The sequence below is a fragment of the Sinohyriopsis cumingii genome, chromosome 17 (assembly GCF_028554795.1).
Source record: "Sinohyriopsis cumingii isolate HCF-2022 chromosome 17, ASM2855479v2, whole genome shotgun sequence".
Taxonomy (NCBI): Eukaryota; Metazoa; Mollusca; class Bivalvia; order Unionida; family Unionidae; genus Sinohyriopsis; species Sinohyriopsis cumingii.
Genome location: NC_142977.1, coordinates 119,588,991 through 119,605,579, shown reverse-complemented (window position 1 = coordinate 119,605,579; position 16,589 = coordinate 119,588,991). Strand labels below are relative to the sequence as shown.

At 36.8% G+C, this 16,589-nt stretch overlaps 1 protein-coding gene across 4 annotated transcripts in view; it reads left to right on the top strand.

Moving 5' to 3' along the window:
• The window catches only part of LOC149779754 (uncharacterized), a 114,870-nt gene that overhangs the window by 89,722 nt on the left and 8,559 nt on the right, over positions 1-16,589 (top strand). For 2 of the 4 annotated variants that reach the window (XM_089940615.1, XM_089940614.1), the window contains exons 2-3: positions 1,736-2,036; positions 7,746-7,823. In XM_089940615.1, the coding sequence (XP_089796741.1) occupies positions 1,739-2,036; positions 7,746-7,823 (376 nt within the window). In that variant the 5' untranslated portion in view covers positions 1,736-1,738. The remainder of the gene's footprint in view (positions 1-1,735; positions 2,037-7,745; positions 7,824-16,589) is intronic. The other 2 variants (XM_089940616.1, XM_089940617.1) reach the window with 1 other exon arrangement.

The following is a 16,589-nucleotide window of genomic DNA, read 5'->3' as shown; positions in this document are numbered from 1 at the left end:
TGTTTTAAACATGTTCGTCAGTACAGGATTAAAATTCGTGTGGAATTGGAGATGTTTTGTTTTACCATAATTGTGATTGGGATGATTATTCGTATGAGAATCTTGGGTCAGGTGCGCTTACCTATTCAGATTCTAGTTGGAGTTGGAGTTCAGATGCACGTACTTGCCGCATGGGTTTTGTTTTGACGGTTTTCCATCTTCTTTCTTCTAATTAATTCCTTAAATGTTTTGTTGCCTTTTTCCGGTCTCCTTCTTTATGTGCATCAAGTAATTTATTTTAAAATTCAAGGTTAGAGAGAGATTTATCTTAACGCATTATTCATCAGGCCGGGAAAATGGTTAATGGGTGGAATTTGGACAAATGTCAACATGCTTGGGTGGTCTAGGTTTGCCTGCGCACAGAGGTCAAAGACTTTATAGTGTATAAGCTAGACTCCGTACACTATCCTGTGTCACCGGGAATGGCTTGAAATGAACTGCTGTCAAAAACCAGTCTCATGTTGGAGCTATTAATGGACATTGATCGACATTTATTCGTTAAAAATGGTATTTATGGCGACATAACAATATTGAGCCACCACTAAGCTTGCGTAAACAATCGGTTAGTGTGAGGATACGAAAGCGTGATTGCGTTATGCAAGTAATACTACCACGGCATCAGAAAAAGGATACGATTTGTAATATTTTTAAATTTTACCTGGACTGGAAACTGCAATTTATTTTATTGACGTCTGCATCATTTTGCTTGCACAATAAGTTCCACAATGTCGATAAATCTCTTTTGGTTTCATCGATCATAATCGCTAACAGATCCACATTGTCGGCAAAACTGAAATGAGTACAAGTGACCCATCAATGAGTAGTACACCCAATTGGACACGGCCAGACCTGACACGCTTGTATCCAACCATTTAAAACGTGACGTAGTGCTGTTGAAGCTTAGATTTTCTTGGCTCCATTAGACTTGAGTAACCAGAAGTTGAGTGTCGATGTCATTGTTGTATTATTATACTAAAATATGTATCTAACTAATTTGCTTGTTGTTGTCTAATATCGCTATTTCGATGTCACTCTCTTCACTACTCATTTCAGCGTCTTCTTCGCTAGGATCAATTTCTGGTAAATCTGCAAACATCAGCAACTGGAAGTTTTCTTGCACAATATCACACATTGCTTTTTAGGCTAACCGAGCTCACGTTGATATTCTTCCAACACAGTCCCTAAACGGATACGTATTTGAAAACCCATGCAACATCTTCATGCTTCATTAACACATCTATCCAAGGAATTTACGGGAAATACCGATTAAGTCTTTGACGTTATAAACACTCCATAATTCAGGTAATATTATTGCCGCATTCGATACGCAGATAAATCCTTTCAAAATACTGTAAGCGTCAATCTGTGACGTTTCCGTCATTTCTTAATAATGTAAATGTTCCCCAAATAATAGTTTTTGAAGCGCGTATTCAGTAATATTATATGAAATCATTTCATCTTTCAAACAGACTGCATATGCAAATTGCCACAATTTTTAAAATGTTTTATTTTCTTGGTGACGAAAAGCAAATGTAATGTACAATTTTATTTGAACTTGAATGATAGTTTGAACCATTTGGCTTACTGATAGTCATGTTTATATTGGTTGCTTGAAAGTATTAAATACATATTAGAGGCTAGCTCTGCATTTGGTATCGCATTCTTTTCAAATGCTTTCTTTTTTTAATCTTTTCAGAAAATGAATTCTCAATTATGGCTCAAGATTCAGTCCCAGTGGAATAGAATTATCCATGACCTCTGTGTTTCCACTGTTCTTGACAGTCTGATGGGAAAATTGGTGATTAATTTTGATGAGTATGAAAGGATATCCAAACAAGAGACAGAAACTGACAAGGCAAGGAAGCTTCTTGAAATTTTGAAATATAAAGATGACCAACATTACGACAATTTTCTTGCTGCACTGGATGAGAATGAATATGGGAAAATTGCAGATGCGATTAGAGAAGCAAGAATCCCGCAGGCTTCAATAGAACTTGGTGAGTTTTCAATCGGAAACAAGCTTGGTTAAAGTATAATTGACTGTATTCCAAATCTAGGTACATGAAAGAGAGAAGGAAAAACAAGAGGTACATTGTGGGTAGTTGTAGATGACTGTATTACAAGACATCAAAATGCAACTTTGTCTGAATAATCGCCTTTTATAATTCTGCTGAAGGTCGGAGTGTGCTGTATTTCGATATTGTCCACCCGTCTACCTCTTACTTATTTTTGCACATTAACTCAAGGTGTTCGCTGTCTATAATTACCAAGCTGTATCGGTCGCTTGAATTTGAGATATATGAGTGACCCTATTGATTTGGAGTTAAAAGCTCAATGGTAAAGTTGCATCGACTGAAAGAAGACAAATAATTTCTGCAATAACTTAAGTTTTCTATCTGCGGTCACTGTTTTGTGGATTGCTTTACCTTTGGGTAAGGAAGAACCCGATTGATTCGGGGTGACTGAGAAAATATTAATGATTTAATGCACAAAACTACTAGTTCTACGTTATCGATTTGAACTATACTTTCTGGATGGTCTTGCACCTTATGTGAGGAAGACGTTTATTGATTTTATGATCGAAAGGTCCAAGGTTTAAGTAGCTATTGCACACATCTGTCAGTTATCGTGACTTTGTCAAGATGGCGTCTTCCAGAATTTCGAATAATTTACAACAGTTCCAGAATAATAGTATAGTCCAAACAATGAGCACTCTCAAATTCCACTGAACAGTCCAAATAAATGTTTGTCGTCTCGAATAATATTTAAGTATAACATAAAACACGTCCACAGACTTAAACAGGAACACAAGAAATGAGAATGATTGTTAATGCAATACAGCAGTCAAGCGACATCGCGCTTCCAAAGTCTAAATTCAATTATCATGCCAAACCATATTGGTCAAATGAACTCAAAGAAGCACATAAACTTCAAAGACAAGCTAGGTATACTTGGATAAATGAGGGAAGACCGAGGGGTAGTCAATTTAATTCTTACAGAGAATATAAAGATAAGAAGAGAGACTTTAGAAACGTTCAAAAACTGGCTGTGGAAAAATATATGGGGGAGGTGTATGAAGAAATTGAAAAAGCACATGAATGCGATGTAAGATACTTTTGGAAAATGATCAACATTAAGAGAGGGAACAATACAAATTTTTGTCAGGAACTATCAACTGATGGAGTTTGTGTCCGTGATGATGATTCCATCGCAAATGGCTTTGCTAGATACTATGAGGACATTCACACGCCGAATTTAAACCATAGTTTTGACGGAAACTTTTATGAATTTATAGAGAGAGAATTAAATCGGGGTCTACAGGACGAAGTAAGCCATATCGAGGCCTTACAGACCAGTATCAGTTTAAATGAAGTAAGAGAAATCATTAAAGGTCTAAAGAAATCAAAAGCATCGGGCCATGATCAAATTTGCAATGAACATTTGATCTATGGCAGCGACTACCTCATCGAGTGTATGACAATTTTATTTACTCGGATGATTGATCAATCTTACATACCTGTAGATTGCAAAAAAGGGTTAGTAATACCACTGTACAAAGGTAACAGAAAATCAAAGAACTCCCTCGAAAGTTACAGGCCTGTTACTTTACTGCCTGTTATCTACAAAACCTTTGAGAAAATTATTCATGAACGTTTGGTAACTTGGCTCAAAGATACTAATTCTAGTATACCCAGTTCACAACAACATGGTTACCAAAAAGGTTTAGGCTGCACAACAGCGAGTTTTGTGCTGTTGCAATCAGTACAATATAATGTAAACATGGGTTCACGGGTTTTTGCTGCTTTTCTTGATACAAAAAAGGCATTTGATACCGTGTGGCACGAAGGACTGCTTTTTAAATTATTCACGTTGGGAATTACGGGTAAATCCCTTTTGATATTTTTTAACATGTATACAAATTTACAGAGTAAAGTTCTTGTAAATGGGCAATTTTCAGATTGGTTCTCAATTGGCCAAGGAGTGAGACAAGGGGGTGTTTTGTCAACCTTGATGTACACAATATTTATAAATGACTTGCTGCTACAGTTAGAAAATAGTGGATTTGGAGCAAAGATTGGATCCTTAGCTGTGGGAAATCCAACCCTAGCTGATGATATTTCACTTTTGGCTATATATCCTAGCAATCTACAAAAGCTGTTAGATATAGCATACGACTACAGTAATAAGTGGCGATTCGAGCTTAGTGTTACAAAGTCATACATTATCATTTTCGGACCCCAATACAAGAATTTTATCAATATGAAATGGTATCTTGGCCCGTCATGTTTGCCGGTCACCGATTCGGCAACACACCTGGGTCACCGGATTAACTCAAAGCTGACGTCGCATGATGCAATACTCGATGCATGCAAGAAAGGGAAAAAATCTTTTCACGGTCTGTTTGGTATTGGCATTAAACCGAATGGTTTAAATCCTTTGGTTGCTGCAAATGTAATTAAAAAGGTAATTTTCCCTTCAATGTTTTATGGAAGTGAATTATGGTGTAACATTTCAAAAAGTGACCTCGCTTTATTGGATAAAACTCTGAGGTATTTTGCCAAACATTTACAAGGTTTTCCAATACATACAAGATCAGACATTGCCCTGGGAATGCTAGGATGGACATCAGCGCAGTCCGAAATTGATAGAAGAAAATTGATGTTTTTACACAGATTGTGTTTGATGCCTAACAATGTACATACTAAACGTGTGTTTAACGTTGCGTTATTTCACTTCATTCTGAGCGGATGCATGTCAAGCTGCGGGTTAATTTCAAATTTATATTATACCTCAAAGAAGTTTGACTTGCTCGGGTATCTAACTGATTATTTACATCATTCTGAAATTCCAGATAAACATAATTGGAAAGAAATTGTAAGGTCAAAAATTTTTGGTCTTGAAAATAGCCTCTGGAGAGTTCGTATGTCTAATCAAGCAGATTTTGATAGATTCTCTTCGATACACGAATACTTACGACCTGCCTCAGTGTGGCAGTCGGCTAAAACTAGACAACACACTAAGGTATTTACATATGTAGCTAAACTATGGGCTGCTGTTCCACAAACACAGCTTGATATGTGTATTAGATGTGGGAATGTTTATACAGACTTGATACTTCATTGTTGTGTTAGTTGTCCTTATATGTCGAACTTTCGAAATTCTTTCTGGGATTTCCTTACTGATAAATTTCCCCTGAGCCTGCACATTACGTTATTTAATGCAGAAGATGAGCTGCAACTACAATATCTTTTAGGTAAAAGGTTACCATCAGGAGTAATCGACAAAGAAAACTCCAAGCTATTCGTCCTGTATGCAGCATACTTTGTCATGCAGTGTGCAGCTATCTTCTGTAAATAAGGTACTGAAACTTGCAACTTATGAGTTGACGAACACTTTGTTGATTGATATTGTGTAAGAATTTGTATTCCAATATAGAATATTTTTTTTTATTTTTTTTTATTTTTTTATATTTATTGATTGTATTCAGATGATTTATTCTTATATCATGTAATCTTCCATGGAAGGAAATAAAGATGATGATGATGATGATGAACTAAATTTTGCAATATGCCCCACGTGAGAGATCTTACTAATCGTGTTACCTTGAATTTGCTTATTCATGTGACCCAGCCCAACCAGTGGGAAGTTACTAAACTCTTATAGAACCGTCTAAACCACATCAGTCAATGAGAACTGGAGAGGGAGAACGAGAGAGAATCTAATATCACACACGTTTAAAAACTTGCGATAACCCTGTTTAACCTATTCCACAATTACATTCTTGTATTATCATCTATTAACTTAAATAAAGTTAATTAAAGCTTATTTTCTCTTGGGGGAATTAAATGGGATATACTAAAACTATTTCATCCTATTTGCTTTTATTATTGCTAAATAAATGTGTAAACATGAGTATATCATGACCATTGCAGTAGAGGAATTCACGCTGTTCACCCCAGTTGGACCTGGAGGAGGGGGGAGCGCAATGAAATGGAAAGACACATTCAAAGTAAAATATTCTGAACAAATATGGAGAAATATTCCATTTGATTTGTTTGTTAGATTACTAATATTATTATTGAGCAGATTATGTGAAACAATAACAAAATCACCAGAAATCTTAAAGGTGTGCTTAATTATGTAATTAATTAAAGAGGTGATTGGAAAGTCGATGTAAATCTGCATGCTTGCTGAAATAGTATTTAACGTTCTAGATTAGATTTTTAAGAAATACCAGTATTCTTAGTTTTCTATATTTAAACTTTCATCGGATGGGGCATACTATTTATCAGATCTGATGAATAACTGTGATTCGTTAAATTGCCAATCCTAACGAAATCTTTCTCTTAAAATATCAGTATTATAGATGTAAATCTTTCATTAAATGTCACATTACGAACATTGTTTATGAATGGTCTCTAAAGACAGTGTGTGTGGCCCATTAATGTATAGCCACCAAATTATTTGTATAAGTGCAAGTAGCGCAAATTAATAGACCGTACTTTTGAAACAAAGCGTTGGATTTAAATACAACTTTGAAACATGTTTTCCCGTGCGTATTATTCAAAAAAGACATGAAATTTCCCCAGTTCCAAAACTGACAACATTTATTTCATTGTAAATTCTTCTTTTTGACATATTGTCTCAAATAGAAACTCTAAAACACTGACACTGACACACTTAATATTGACTGTATCAGACTGACGCTAGCTAAAATGATAACCTGAGGACATATTGTTTGTTTTAGAATTTGGTTTGATAGCATTTATTTAAACCCCATAAATGCCTCGTGTTTAGCTGATAAATAACTTGAAGTTCCAGATTAAACTAATAAACAAAATATACTGCATATCTAGGTCACTCAGACCGTAGATACAATTAAAGATTACGTTAATGCCTAATTGGAAATGATCCTGGGTTGGCGTCATTGATAAAGTGTTACATGACCTCTTAGTTCCGATTCTACTGTAATACTATTTGAATTGGAATTGATCCCAGTTTGCGTTATCGATAAACTGGTACAGGGTCTCCTAGTTTAGACACTAATGTGTTGCTAGATAACATAAATACATTCCTATTTAAAATTTTCTGATTTAAATGTAATTCAGACCCATATATGAAATATATATTTAGTTACACATTTTGTAAACGATTTTATTTAATTCAAATTATACTGACTTGACATTTTTCTTACCAACTTTCGATGTATTTCGTCCCACGCTTGCTGTAATATTAATTGAAAATACATTTAACTATGGACCTTGCTTACAAGAATGTATGTTCCCATGCCAGAAATAAAGCTTGGTACAGTTTTGCTTACAAGAATGTATGTTCCCATGTCAGAAATAAAGCTTGGTACAGTTTTGCTTAGAATAATATATGTTCCCATGCCAGAAATAAGGCTTGGTCCAGTTTTAGATGTTCCACAACTAAACGTTGCTGAACTTAGTGATGGGTTCAGTTTGCCTTGAGCAGTAACCTCTCATCCAATAATTTAATCATTATTTAGGAATGGCATCCTATTGCAAACACTGTTTAGCAAATTGGCTTATAGATGCAGTTTAAATTAAGGGCTTATAGACGATGGTTGTGTTGAATGCTGGATAGGAAATTATAAACATATAGGTGGTGTGTGCAGAAAGGACGGCTTTTCGTTGTGTGTTAAACGTTACTGTTTTCTTATATAATTGTGTATGTCATTGCAGATACAAGAGAAGGAACGTGGAGAATACCGACTGGGAAGGAGGGGTCCGCAACCGAAACAATGCTTCCCTATCAAAAAGGTAGAAGCATGACATATGTTATGTATATTTACATTGCATTGTTGTTTAGTTAATTTATTCATTCTTTTTTTTTCTTCATTATATGCTATGGATAATTGTACTTTGGACTTGACCTTATCCAAACTCAAGTTCATTTTCTACCTGATCTGAAAATCATTCATTTTATTCTGTAAAAAAAAAACACCTAATACATAGCAAATATTTTCATATGAGTATGGGTTAACTGTTAGGATTATTATCCTTGCCGGAGTCAAATACATTGTATTTACCGTATTCTTTATTATAAGTTTAGTAATGTCTAATTATTAGTACGATTTTATCTTTAAAGCATTATGAATCTTCCAGAATGAAATTTTTAATTAGGTACTAGATTTTGCTGTTTTTTATTATAGAAAATACTGATTGTGCCCTGATGTAAAGTAGAATGCTTTATAATCTTGGTTTTCATTCTAGAAATGTATTCATTATTTCTATATGATCTTGACGCAAAATCATTGTTGTGTTCAGTATTTTATTTTGGGGTGGAAATTATCTATTCCAATTATTTATTCAATGGAAATAAAATATGCTCATCAAAAACAACATTCTTCGATATAGAGACTTAAATTCGCAGTGAAATTTAAATTAAGGATATATTGTTGAATTTTATTATTGTTCCAACAAGAGACTGTTGTGACATCACCTAGACATGGGCCACCACTGGCACATTTTTAACACTGTCTTCGTTGGATTTATTTTGGATTACCATTAATAATTATTCAAAACGCTATTAATTAAGGACTTGTGTTAGCAATTCTATGATTATTTGGGATTTATTTCGCAATACAGTCTAGTAGTGTACCGTGCCTTGATTATACACACAAATGGCTGTTTTACATAAACGTCCAGATGATGTCCGCGAGCAACAACACATCGGTGAGCAGATATTTTTTCTTTTAATTCACCAAGGGTTTCAAAATCAAGCTCGGACCAGACGTTGGCTTCATGCGTATATACGCTTTATGAAAGGCTTTTTTCTGGACAGCAATGACTGGAAGTCCTTAATTGCTGGCAGCTGAGTTTTGACAGAATTGTCCCAGTAGCTTATATACTCGTATGGGTACGTTCGTTTGCGAGTGAGTTCACTGAATGGTCCACCCTTGGCGAGTATTCTTAAACCGATCATTACCATTCTTTACAAGGTTTCTCACGAATTTATCCTGGGGAAGATTATAGTTTCTGCGTTAAGGACATTGTGTTTGCTTTCTTCTTTATTATAAGTTTAGTAATAGACTTTCTAATTGTAACTACGATTTTATCTTGTAAACATTTGGAACATTCCATAATGAATTCTCGATTAGGCAATATTTTATTATCATTTGAAAATGCTAATTGTGACCTAAGGCAGTGTAGAGGACTGTATTATCTTCTTTTTTATAAAATGTACTATTAGTGATATATAATCTTAAGGCTGAATCATTGTTGTGCCCAGTGTTTCATTTTGGGCTGGAATTTATTTACTCAAATGACTTATTCACTACAAAGACAGAATGCTCTTCAAAAGGAACATTATTGGAAATAGAGAGTTTAATTTATAGTGAAATTTCAGTTAAGTGATATATTCTTAGAATTTATTATTTTCATCCATCAATAGACGGTTGTCACATCACCAAAACACGGGCCACACCAGGCACATTAATACTGCCATCGTTAGATTTATTTGAGATTATCATTAAGCCTTAGAACTTTATTCATTAAGGACTTGTGTTAGTAATTCTAGGATAGTTTGGGATTAAGGACTTGTGTTAGTAATTCTAGGATAGTTTGGGATTTAATTCGCAGTACAGAAAGGTCATTTTACAATTTTTGCTTTGTATTCTAGGGAAATAAACTATTTGTTGAATATTTTACAAAGCTTGTTCTTCTCGCTATTTTCGATTGCTTATTTTAAGACCACAGAGGCGTAATATATCTGATAGAAATGCAACTGATGCAACGTTCTAGGCACAAGAATATAAATTATCTGGCATTGTCTATACTATGTTCTCCATTAGTGAAAAGTTTACTTCGTAAACAACCGTTTTGGTCAAGACGATAGCAGATAGACGGCTTTATCTTTTCTATTTATGACTGCACTTTCTTTTTTATTTCCGTTTGGTTCACAAGGAAACTTGTACCGACACATAGAGTCATTGAATATATTGTAAATAAAGTTAAGAGCGATTTTCCCATAGATTTACAAGATCATAACATGGACAAGACAAATCCATTTAACCCGAAACGAAGAATGATGTCATTTCGAATTTGCAACGTCCTTTCACAAGGCCAGGTCCGAAAATGTGTGTGTGTGTATGTGTGTGTGAGAGAGACAGACAGACAGACAGAGAGATAGAAGCATAGTACAGTTAGTAATGCTTTCTGTTGAACAAGTGTTATACTCTGCGAACTAGCTACTGTATTTATATTGCTCACATGTATTATGCATTATTATGATACATAAATGCGCGCAGTTGCATTCATTTATCAATCATTCTTCCACGGTTGTCACGACTCTATGATCTTAGACTAAATACGAGAAAAAGCAAAACCTACAATTTTTTTTTAAAATTCAAACAAAACTTTTATTTCCTAAGCATAAAAAGTGAAACTTTAAAAGGTACATTCAGTGTAGTGAATTCAATTCCAAATGGTCCTAAAAGTTATATTACAAGTCCAAACATGTAGAGTGTTCCGAATGTATTGTATTAAACTTTAGATGAAATAAGCTGATCTTCTTAGTCTTGATGTATCACAATGATATAATTTAGAATGTCCTTAAATAAATTCAAACTGATCTCAATATAGTGACTTAATCCAAAAGGTAACTGAGCACTTTGCAATTCAAATGAATATTTCCGAACAAATGGTTCGTTTGAAATTTTATATGAATGCAACAATCATTGATTCTGGAGCTGAAAGCAAAGTAGAAACGAAATAATTTTGATTACGTGAAACTTATATAAAGACAGCCACCTGGCCTACGACAAAACAAATTTACCTGGACTTCTTCAATTTCCATCCATGTGTTAGACAAGGTCAGGTCTATTTACTTAAATTTTATGAAACAACCTAACAAAGTTCAGGTGGACCATACTTTTGTCCAAGAGAAAAAATAATGTCTGGAACTCAGATATCAGTAAACAATATATTTATAACTTACAAACAGGACAAACAGCCGGAATAACACAAAAACAATATCCTCAATCAAGCACAAATATCAGTCACACGAAATAACATGACTGACTGGCTATGTTTGTCGATTCCATCAGGTATCAATGCGAAGTCAGTTTTACAATTTCTCAGTCATGATAATGTGAGTAATCTTCGTCACCTAATGTTTCCACAGTGACTGCGTTAAGACTGACATCTTATTTGCTGTGTAGAATATTATTAAGAAGATTATACTAAGCGTTATCAGTTCTTCCAACTGTGCGAGAGAGAAAACAATCATTTCAAAATCATTCTCTTTTCCAAGTCGGGGTTCCAGTGATGTTGATATACATAAAGCGAAATATGCATCCAATATACATGTCTGTCTTTGAGGCTTTAATGGCATATGCCCATGCGTTTTGTTCTCTAGAAATCAATTCAAAGCCTTCGATTTCGTATCTCAGCCCGTACAGTTAGGTATATATTTTACATCACTTTATTCATTGTCATCATCATTATATGTACCCAAAACATTTCGAAAAAGAAAGCATAAAACAGAACTGTTTCCTTGCAATAAAAAAGCAAAACGCAATTTCTAGAATAAAAACCTTATTGTTGTTCTATCCTGGTTTTAAATTTCGTTTTGTACCTATGCTGTCTCTGTATAGCAATTTCACCTTTCCAGTCAGCTTCCACTGCAGCAAGATGCTTTAACGAAATCTATTCAGTCCTAGGTTCTATAAAGACCTGTATCCCCTCTTGGATTCTAGTTTGTTGCCAGCATCGCTGCTACAAAACATTCATTATTACTCCTCTAAAAATATGAAAAGCTATGTTAATATTTAGTAGATCCAAGATAAACTTGATACTTACATGGCATTCATTCATGCATCCACCAGGGTAGTGGATTGCTTTAAATTTGACACACACGTTTCCTGAGGTGTATAGTTATTAATTTGAAATGGTTTACTGCCCCGTTTCTGTTCGACATTTGTTTTTAATTTACTTTAATCGGCACAATATAGTCAGTCTCATGATAACATGGCTTTGAACTATATGCATCTTAACGGACCCTGAATGAAAACTATCACTGATACATTCAATACATAGGCCAAGTCATTATTTGTTTATGGACTCTTTCCCAGACTGCCTTGCAAACATTACGTTTCACTGCCCGTTAAGAAGTTAGATATCTGATAACAATCTTCTGCTGGCTGACTAGCTATACTTTTATTGTTATTGTACAAAGGGCATGTAATGGCGACAAAAATGCCATGCAGTTACACGTTTCAGAATGGAAGATGAAATATAGCGACTTAAACTATTATATATATATATATATATATATATATATATATATATATATATATATATATATATATATATATATATATATATATATATATATACTTTTATCATTTATATCTTAATTTGCATGATATCGCCATTATTTTGCAGACCAGCTATTAAACACTTGCTTCTCTTTCTCTCTCTCACACACACACACACACATATATATGATATAAATGATAAAAGTATATATATATATATATATATATATATATATATATATATATATATATATATATATATATATATATATATATATATATAAAGACAGCTTGTCATCTAGTCTCTTCTGGAAATTGAGCTTGGTGGAAGGCTGCTGAAGTTTGACAATGTTGAAGGCTGTGCGCATAAGTTTAGGACGTCTTAGGTGATGAGGGGCAACGTGCATCTATAGGGTAGTTTTCGGGCAAGTCTGTGGTCTGTCCAACATTCTGCTCCTCGCATGACCTTGGTGATGACGACATCCTTGGCATCACGCTGGCGGACTATTACATAGTCGATTAAGTGCCATTGGCGAGATCTGGGGTGCATCCAGGTCTTCTTGTGTTTGTTCGCCATTCTGAACATTGAGTTTGTGATTAGGAGGTTAAATTCTGCGCATTTGCTGAGTAGGAGCGGGCCGTTCTTGTTCATTCTGCTGACACCATGTTTGCCAAGCACACCTTTCCATCGACCATAATCACAGCCAACACGGGCGTTGAAGTCCCCCAGTATTATGATCTTGTCGTCAGCTGGAACTGAGCTAAGTACAGAGCTGTGATCGGTATAGAACTGCTCGATGGCTTCTGCTGTACTCGATAGGGTAGGGGAGTAGGCACTGATGATTGTTGCATGGCGTTTGTGGCTGATAGGTATTCGCAATTTCATTGGCTTCTCATTGATACCAACATGCATTTCCGGAATAACAAACGGACCGATTTGTGGAAATGCCTCCGAAAAATGGAACAAGCTCAGGGACACGATAAGAGAAACAGCTATGGCGACTGTGGGCCAAAAGAAGCGAATTCATCAAGACTGGGTCGACGAGAACAATGTTGCCATTGAAGATCTGCTTGCCAGAAAGAACAAAGCATTCATGGACTGGCAGAATGACACAAACTCCATCAAAAAAAAGACCGCTTCAAATTCTATCAAGCTGAGGCTCAGAGGGAAATCCGCAAGATGCATGACCATTGGTGGGAAAAAAAGCTGATGAAGTGCAAAGCTATGCTGACAGTAACAACTCCAAAGAGTTCTATAACGCCATCAACTCAATCTTCAGCCACGCAAAGTCCAGCTCTGCGCCCTTGCTCTCTGCAGATGGCATTACAGTAATAAAGGACAAGAATGGCATTAAGGAAAGATGGAAAGAACACTTTAGTCAGCTCCTAAACATGCCCTCATCGGTCAGCCAATCTGTTTTTGACCAAATACCTAAGCAGCCAACGCATAAACAACTGGATATTCCACCAACGATGGAGGAATTTAGGAGGGCCATTAAACAAATTATCTGTGGCAGGGCACCTGGAAAGGATGGTATCCCAGAGGAGGTGTACAAGGCTCTCAGTGAACAGACTCTGGAGGCATTCCACGATGTGCTAATCAGCATCTGGACGGAAGAAGAGATGCCAAACGACCTCAGGGACGCATCAGTCATGACCGTCTATAAAAATAAAGGCACACGTGTGGACTGCAGTAACTACAGAGGCATCTCCCTGCTGTCCATAGCTGGCAAAATACTTGCTCGCATCATCCTCAACAGGCTTATTGCGGCAGTGTCAGAAGATAACCTCCCCGAGTCTCAGTGTGGTTTTCGCGCCAGACCGCAGCACCGCTGACATGATCTTCGCAGTGAGATAAGTCCAAGAGAAATGCCTTGAGCAGAACATGAATCTGTATGCTGTCTTAGTGGACCTGACAAAGGCTTTTGATACAGTCAACAGAGACGCACTGTGGGTAGTACTCAAGAAACTTAGTTGTCCTCAGAAGTTTACCAACCTCATTCGGCTCCTCCACGTTGACATGACTGGAGAGATTCTCTCAGACGGTGAACCCTCTGAGAAATTCCCAATATCTAATGGTGTCAAACAGGGCTGTGTACTTGCTCTTCAAGCTCTTCTTCGCACAGGTACTGTTCCATGCCATCCGTGACCTTGACATTAGCATCTACATTAGGTATCGCCTGGATGGATCAGTGTTTAATCTCCGTCGCCTAGCTGAAAAAACAAAGACACTAGAAAGACTCATCATTGAAGCACTCTTTGAAGATGACTGTGCCTTCATGACCCACGAAGAGACTCACCTACAGGCAATCAAGGACAGATTCTCTGAAGCCTCCAACTTATTTGGACTCAAAATCAGCCTAGGAAAGACAGAAGTCCTCTCCAGCCAGCCCCAACCACTGTCCCCTCACAACCCTGTATCACCATTGGCGACACGCAGCTGAAGAATGTGGACAGTTTCAAATACCTTAGCAGCACAATATCTAGTGACGGCTCCCTGGACAAAGAAATCATTGCGAGGATCCAAAAAGCCATTCAAGCACTCGGACGACTTCGAACCAAGGTTTTGCAGCACAAGGACATACGCCTGTCAACAAAGATGAAAGTTGTCCTCACGTCTCTCTTGTATGGCTGTGAAACGTGGACACTCTACCGAAGACATATCAGTCACTTGGAACAATTCCACCAGCGCTCCCTGAGATCCATTATGCAGATCAAGTGGCACGACCGAATCACCAACCAGGAAGTCCTTGACAGAGCCAACACAACAAGCATCGAAGCCAAACTAATCCAGACCCAGCTTCGTTGGACTGGCCATGTCATCCGCATGGATCAAAGCAGAATCTCAAAGCAGTTATTCTATGGCGAGCTAGTCCAGGGAAACCGAAACCAAAGCCGCCCTTATAAGAGGTACAAAGACAACCACAAGATGAACATCAAATGGACAGACCTCCAACCCCACCAGCTCGAGCTCGCTGCCTTAGACAGAAGCCATTGGCGAGCGCTGACCAGAAAAGCCTGTTCCACCTTTGAGGATGACCGCCGTCAGCGTCTTGCTACAACTCGGGAGAGACGTCACAGAACTGTATCACAAATACCACTAACCACCGGTGTCCCATGCCCCACCTGCAACCGCCTGTGTGCATCGGAATTTGGACTCAGGAGTCACATGCGCGTCCACCGTTGAATGAGATCGCACAACTTGTCTTCCTCGACTCGAGAGACTACCATTATTATATATAAAGACAGACAGACAGCCGTCAGAGACAGATCTAGAAGGACATGCATACCATCCTTTAAGTCCTTATGTGGGGTAATTAAGATCTCATCTTTATAACAAAATTATTAAAAGGGCCATTTTTAGATACTTTCATTAAAGACTTCGACAAGTGTTCTGCGTAATTTGATATTTTACTTGGGTCAACATACATCTTGCGCTTATGCAGTAATGCATCACGGCTATATCTGACATAAGAAAAGGTATGCAAATATTTTTATATTAGATCTTAACCTTAAATACCACCACGACACCGTCAGATTATTTTTGCGATATAGACACCGTCAGATTATTTTTGCGATATATATGTGCTACGCATATCCTTCACGCATATCCTCAACGTGTGCGACGCCTTTCACATATACCCATGAGAGTATGTTTGTCCTTTACTGTGTAGAAGAATGATTAGGAAAATATATTTCACTCACTCATATATGTGTCAGATCATGTATTCCGATGTAAAACAGGAACTGGGAAATATCTCTTTCACCACATGACCTTCAGTTGCGTCCGTAGTGCACACAAACTGGAAGTGCAAGCAGAATTCTTCCAAAATTTGAGACTGTTTCACAATAATTACAGTTAGCAATAATTGCAGCACCACTACGTCCCAAAATGTGCGTGTGTGTTGATTTGGATTTTTAACGTAGCTTTAACACTGTTTTCATCTATATCACTACTATGTCTGCAGTATGACAGTTTATAGTGGAGACTAGCACACGGATATCACGCCGCAGACATGTATCATGATGTCCTACCCAGTCATATTATCCTGACACAAGGCCGACCAGTCCTAACACTAACCTCTTAATCCGAGGCGGACGCTCTAGCCACTAGGCCGCCTGAGCGGTTTCGTCCGAAAATGTGAAATGTTTGAATATGATGACCAAATATATATCGCTAGTAAATATCATTTCGTCCTGCTTTTTATTCGTAAAATGTTCTTGTAAATTTTTGCTCGTTTTGTTACGATTTTAGGATCTTAATAAC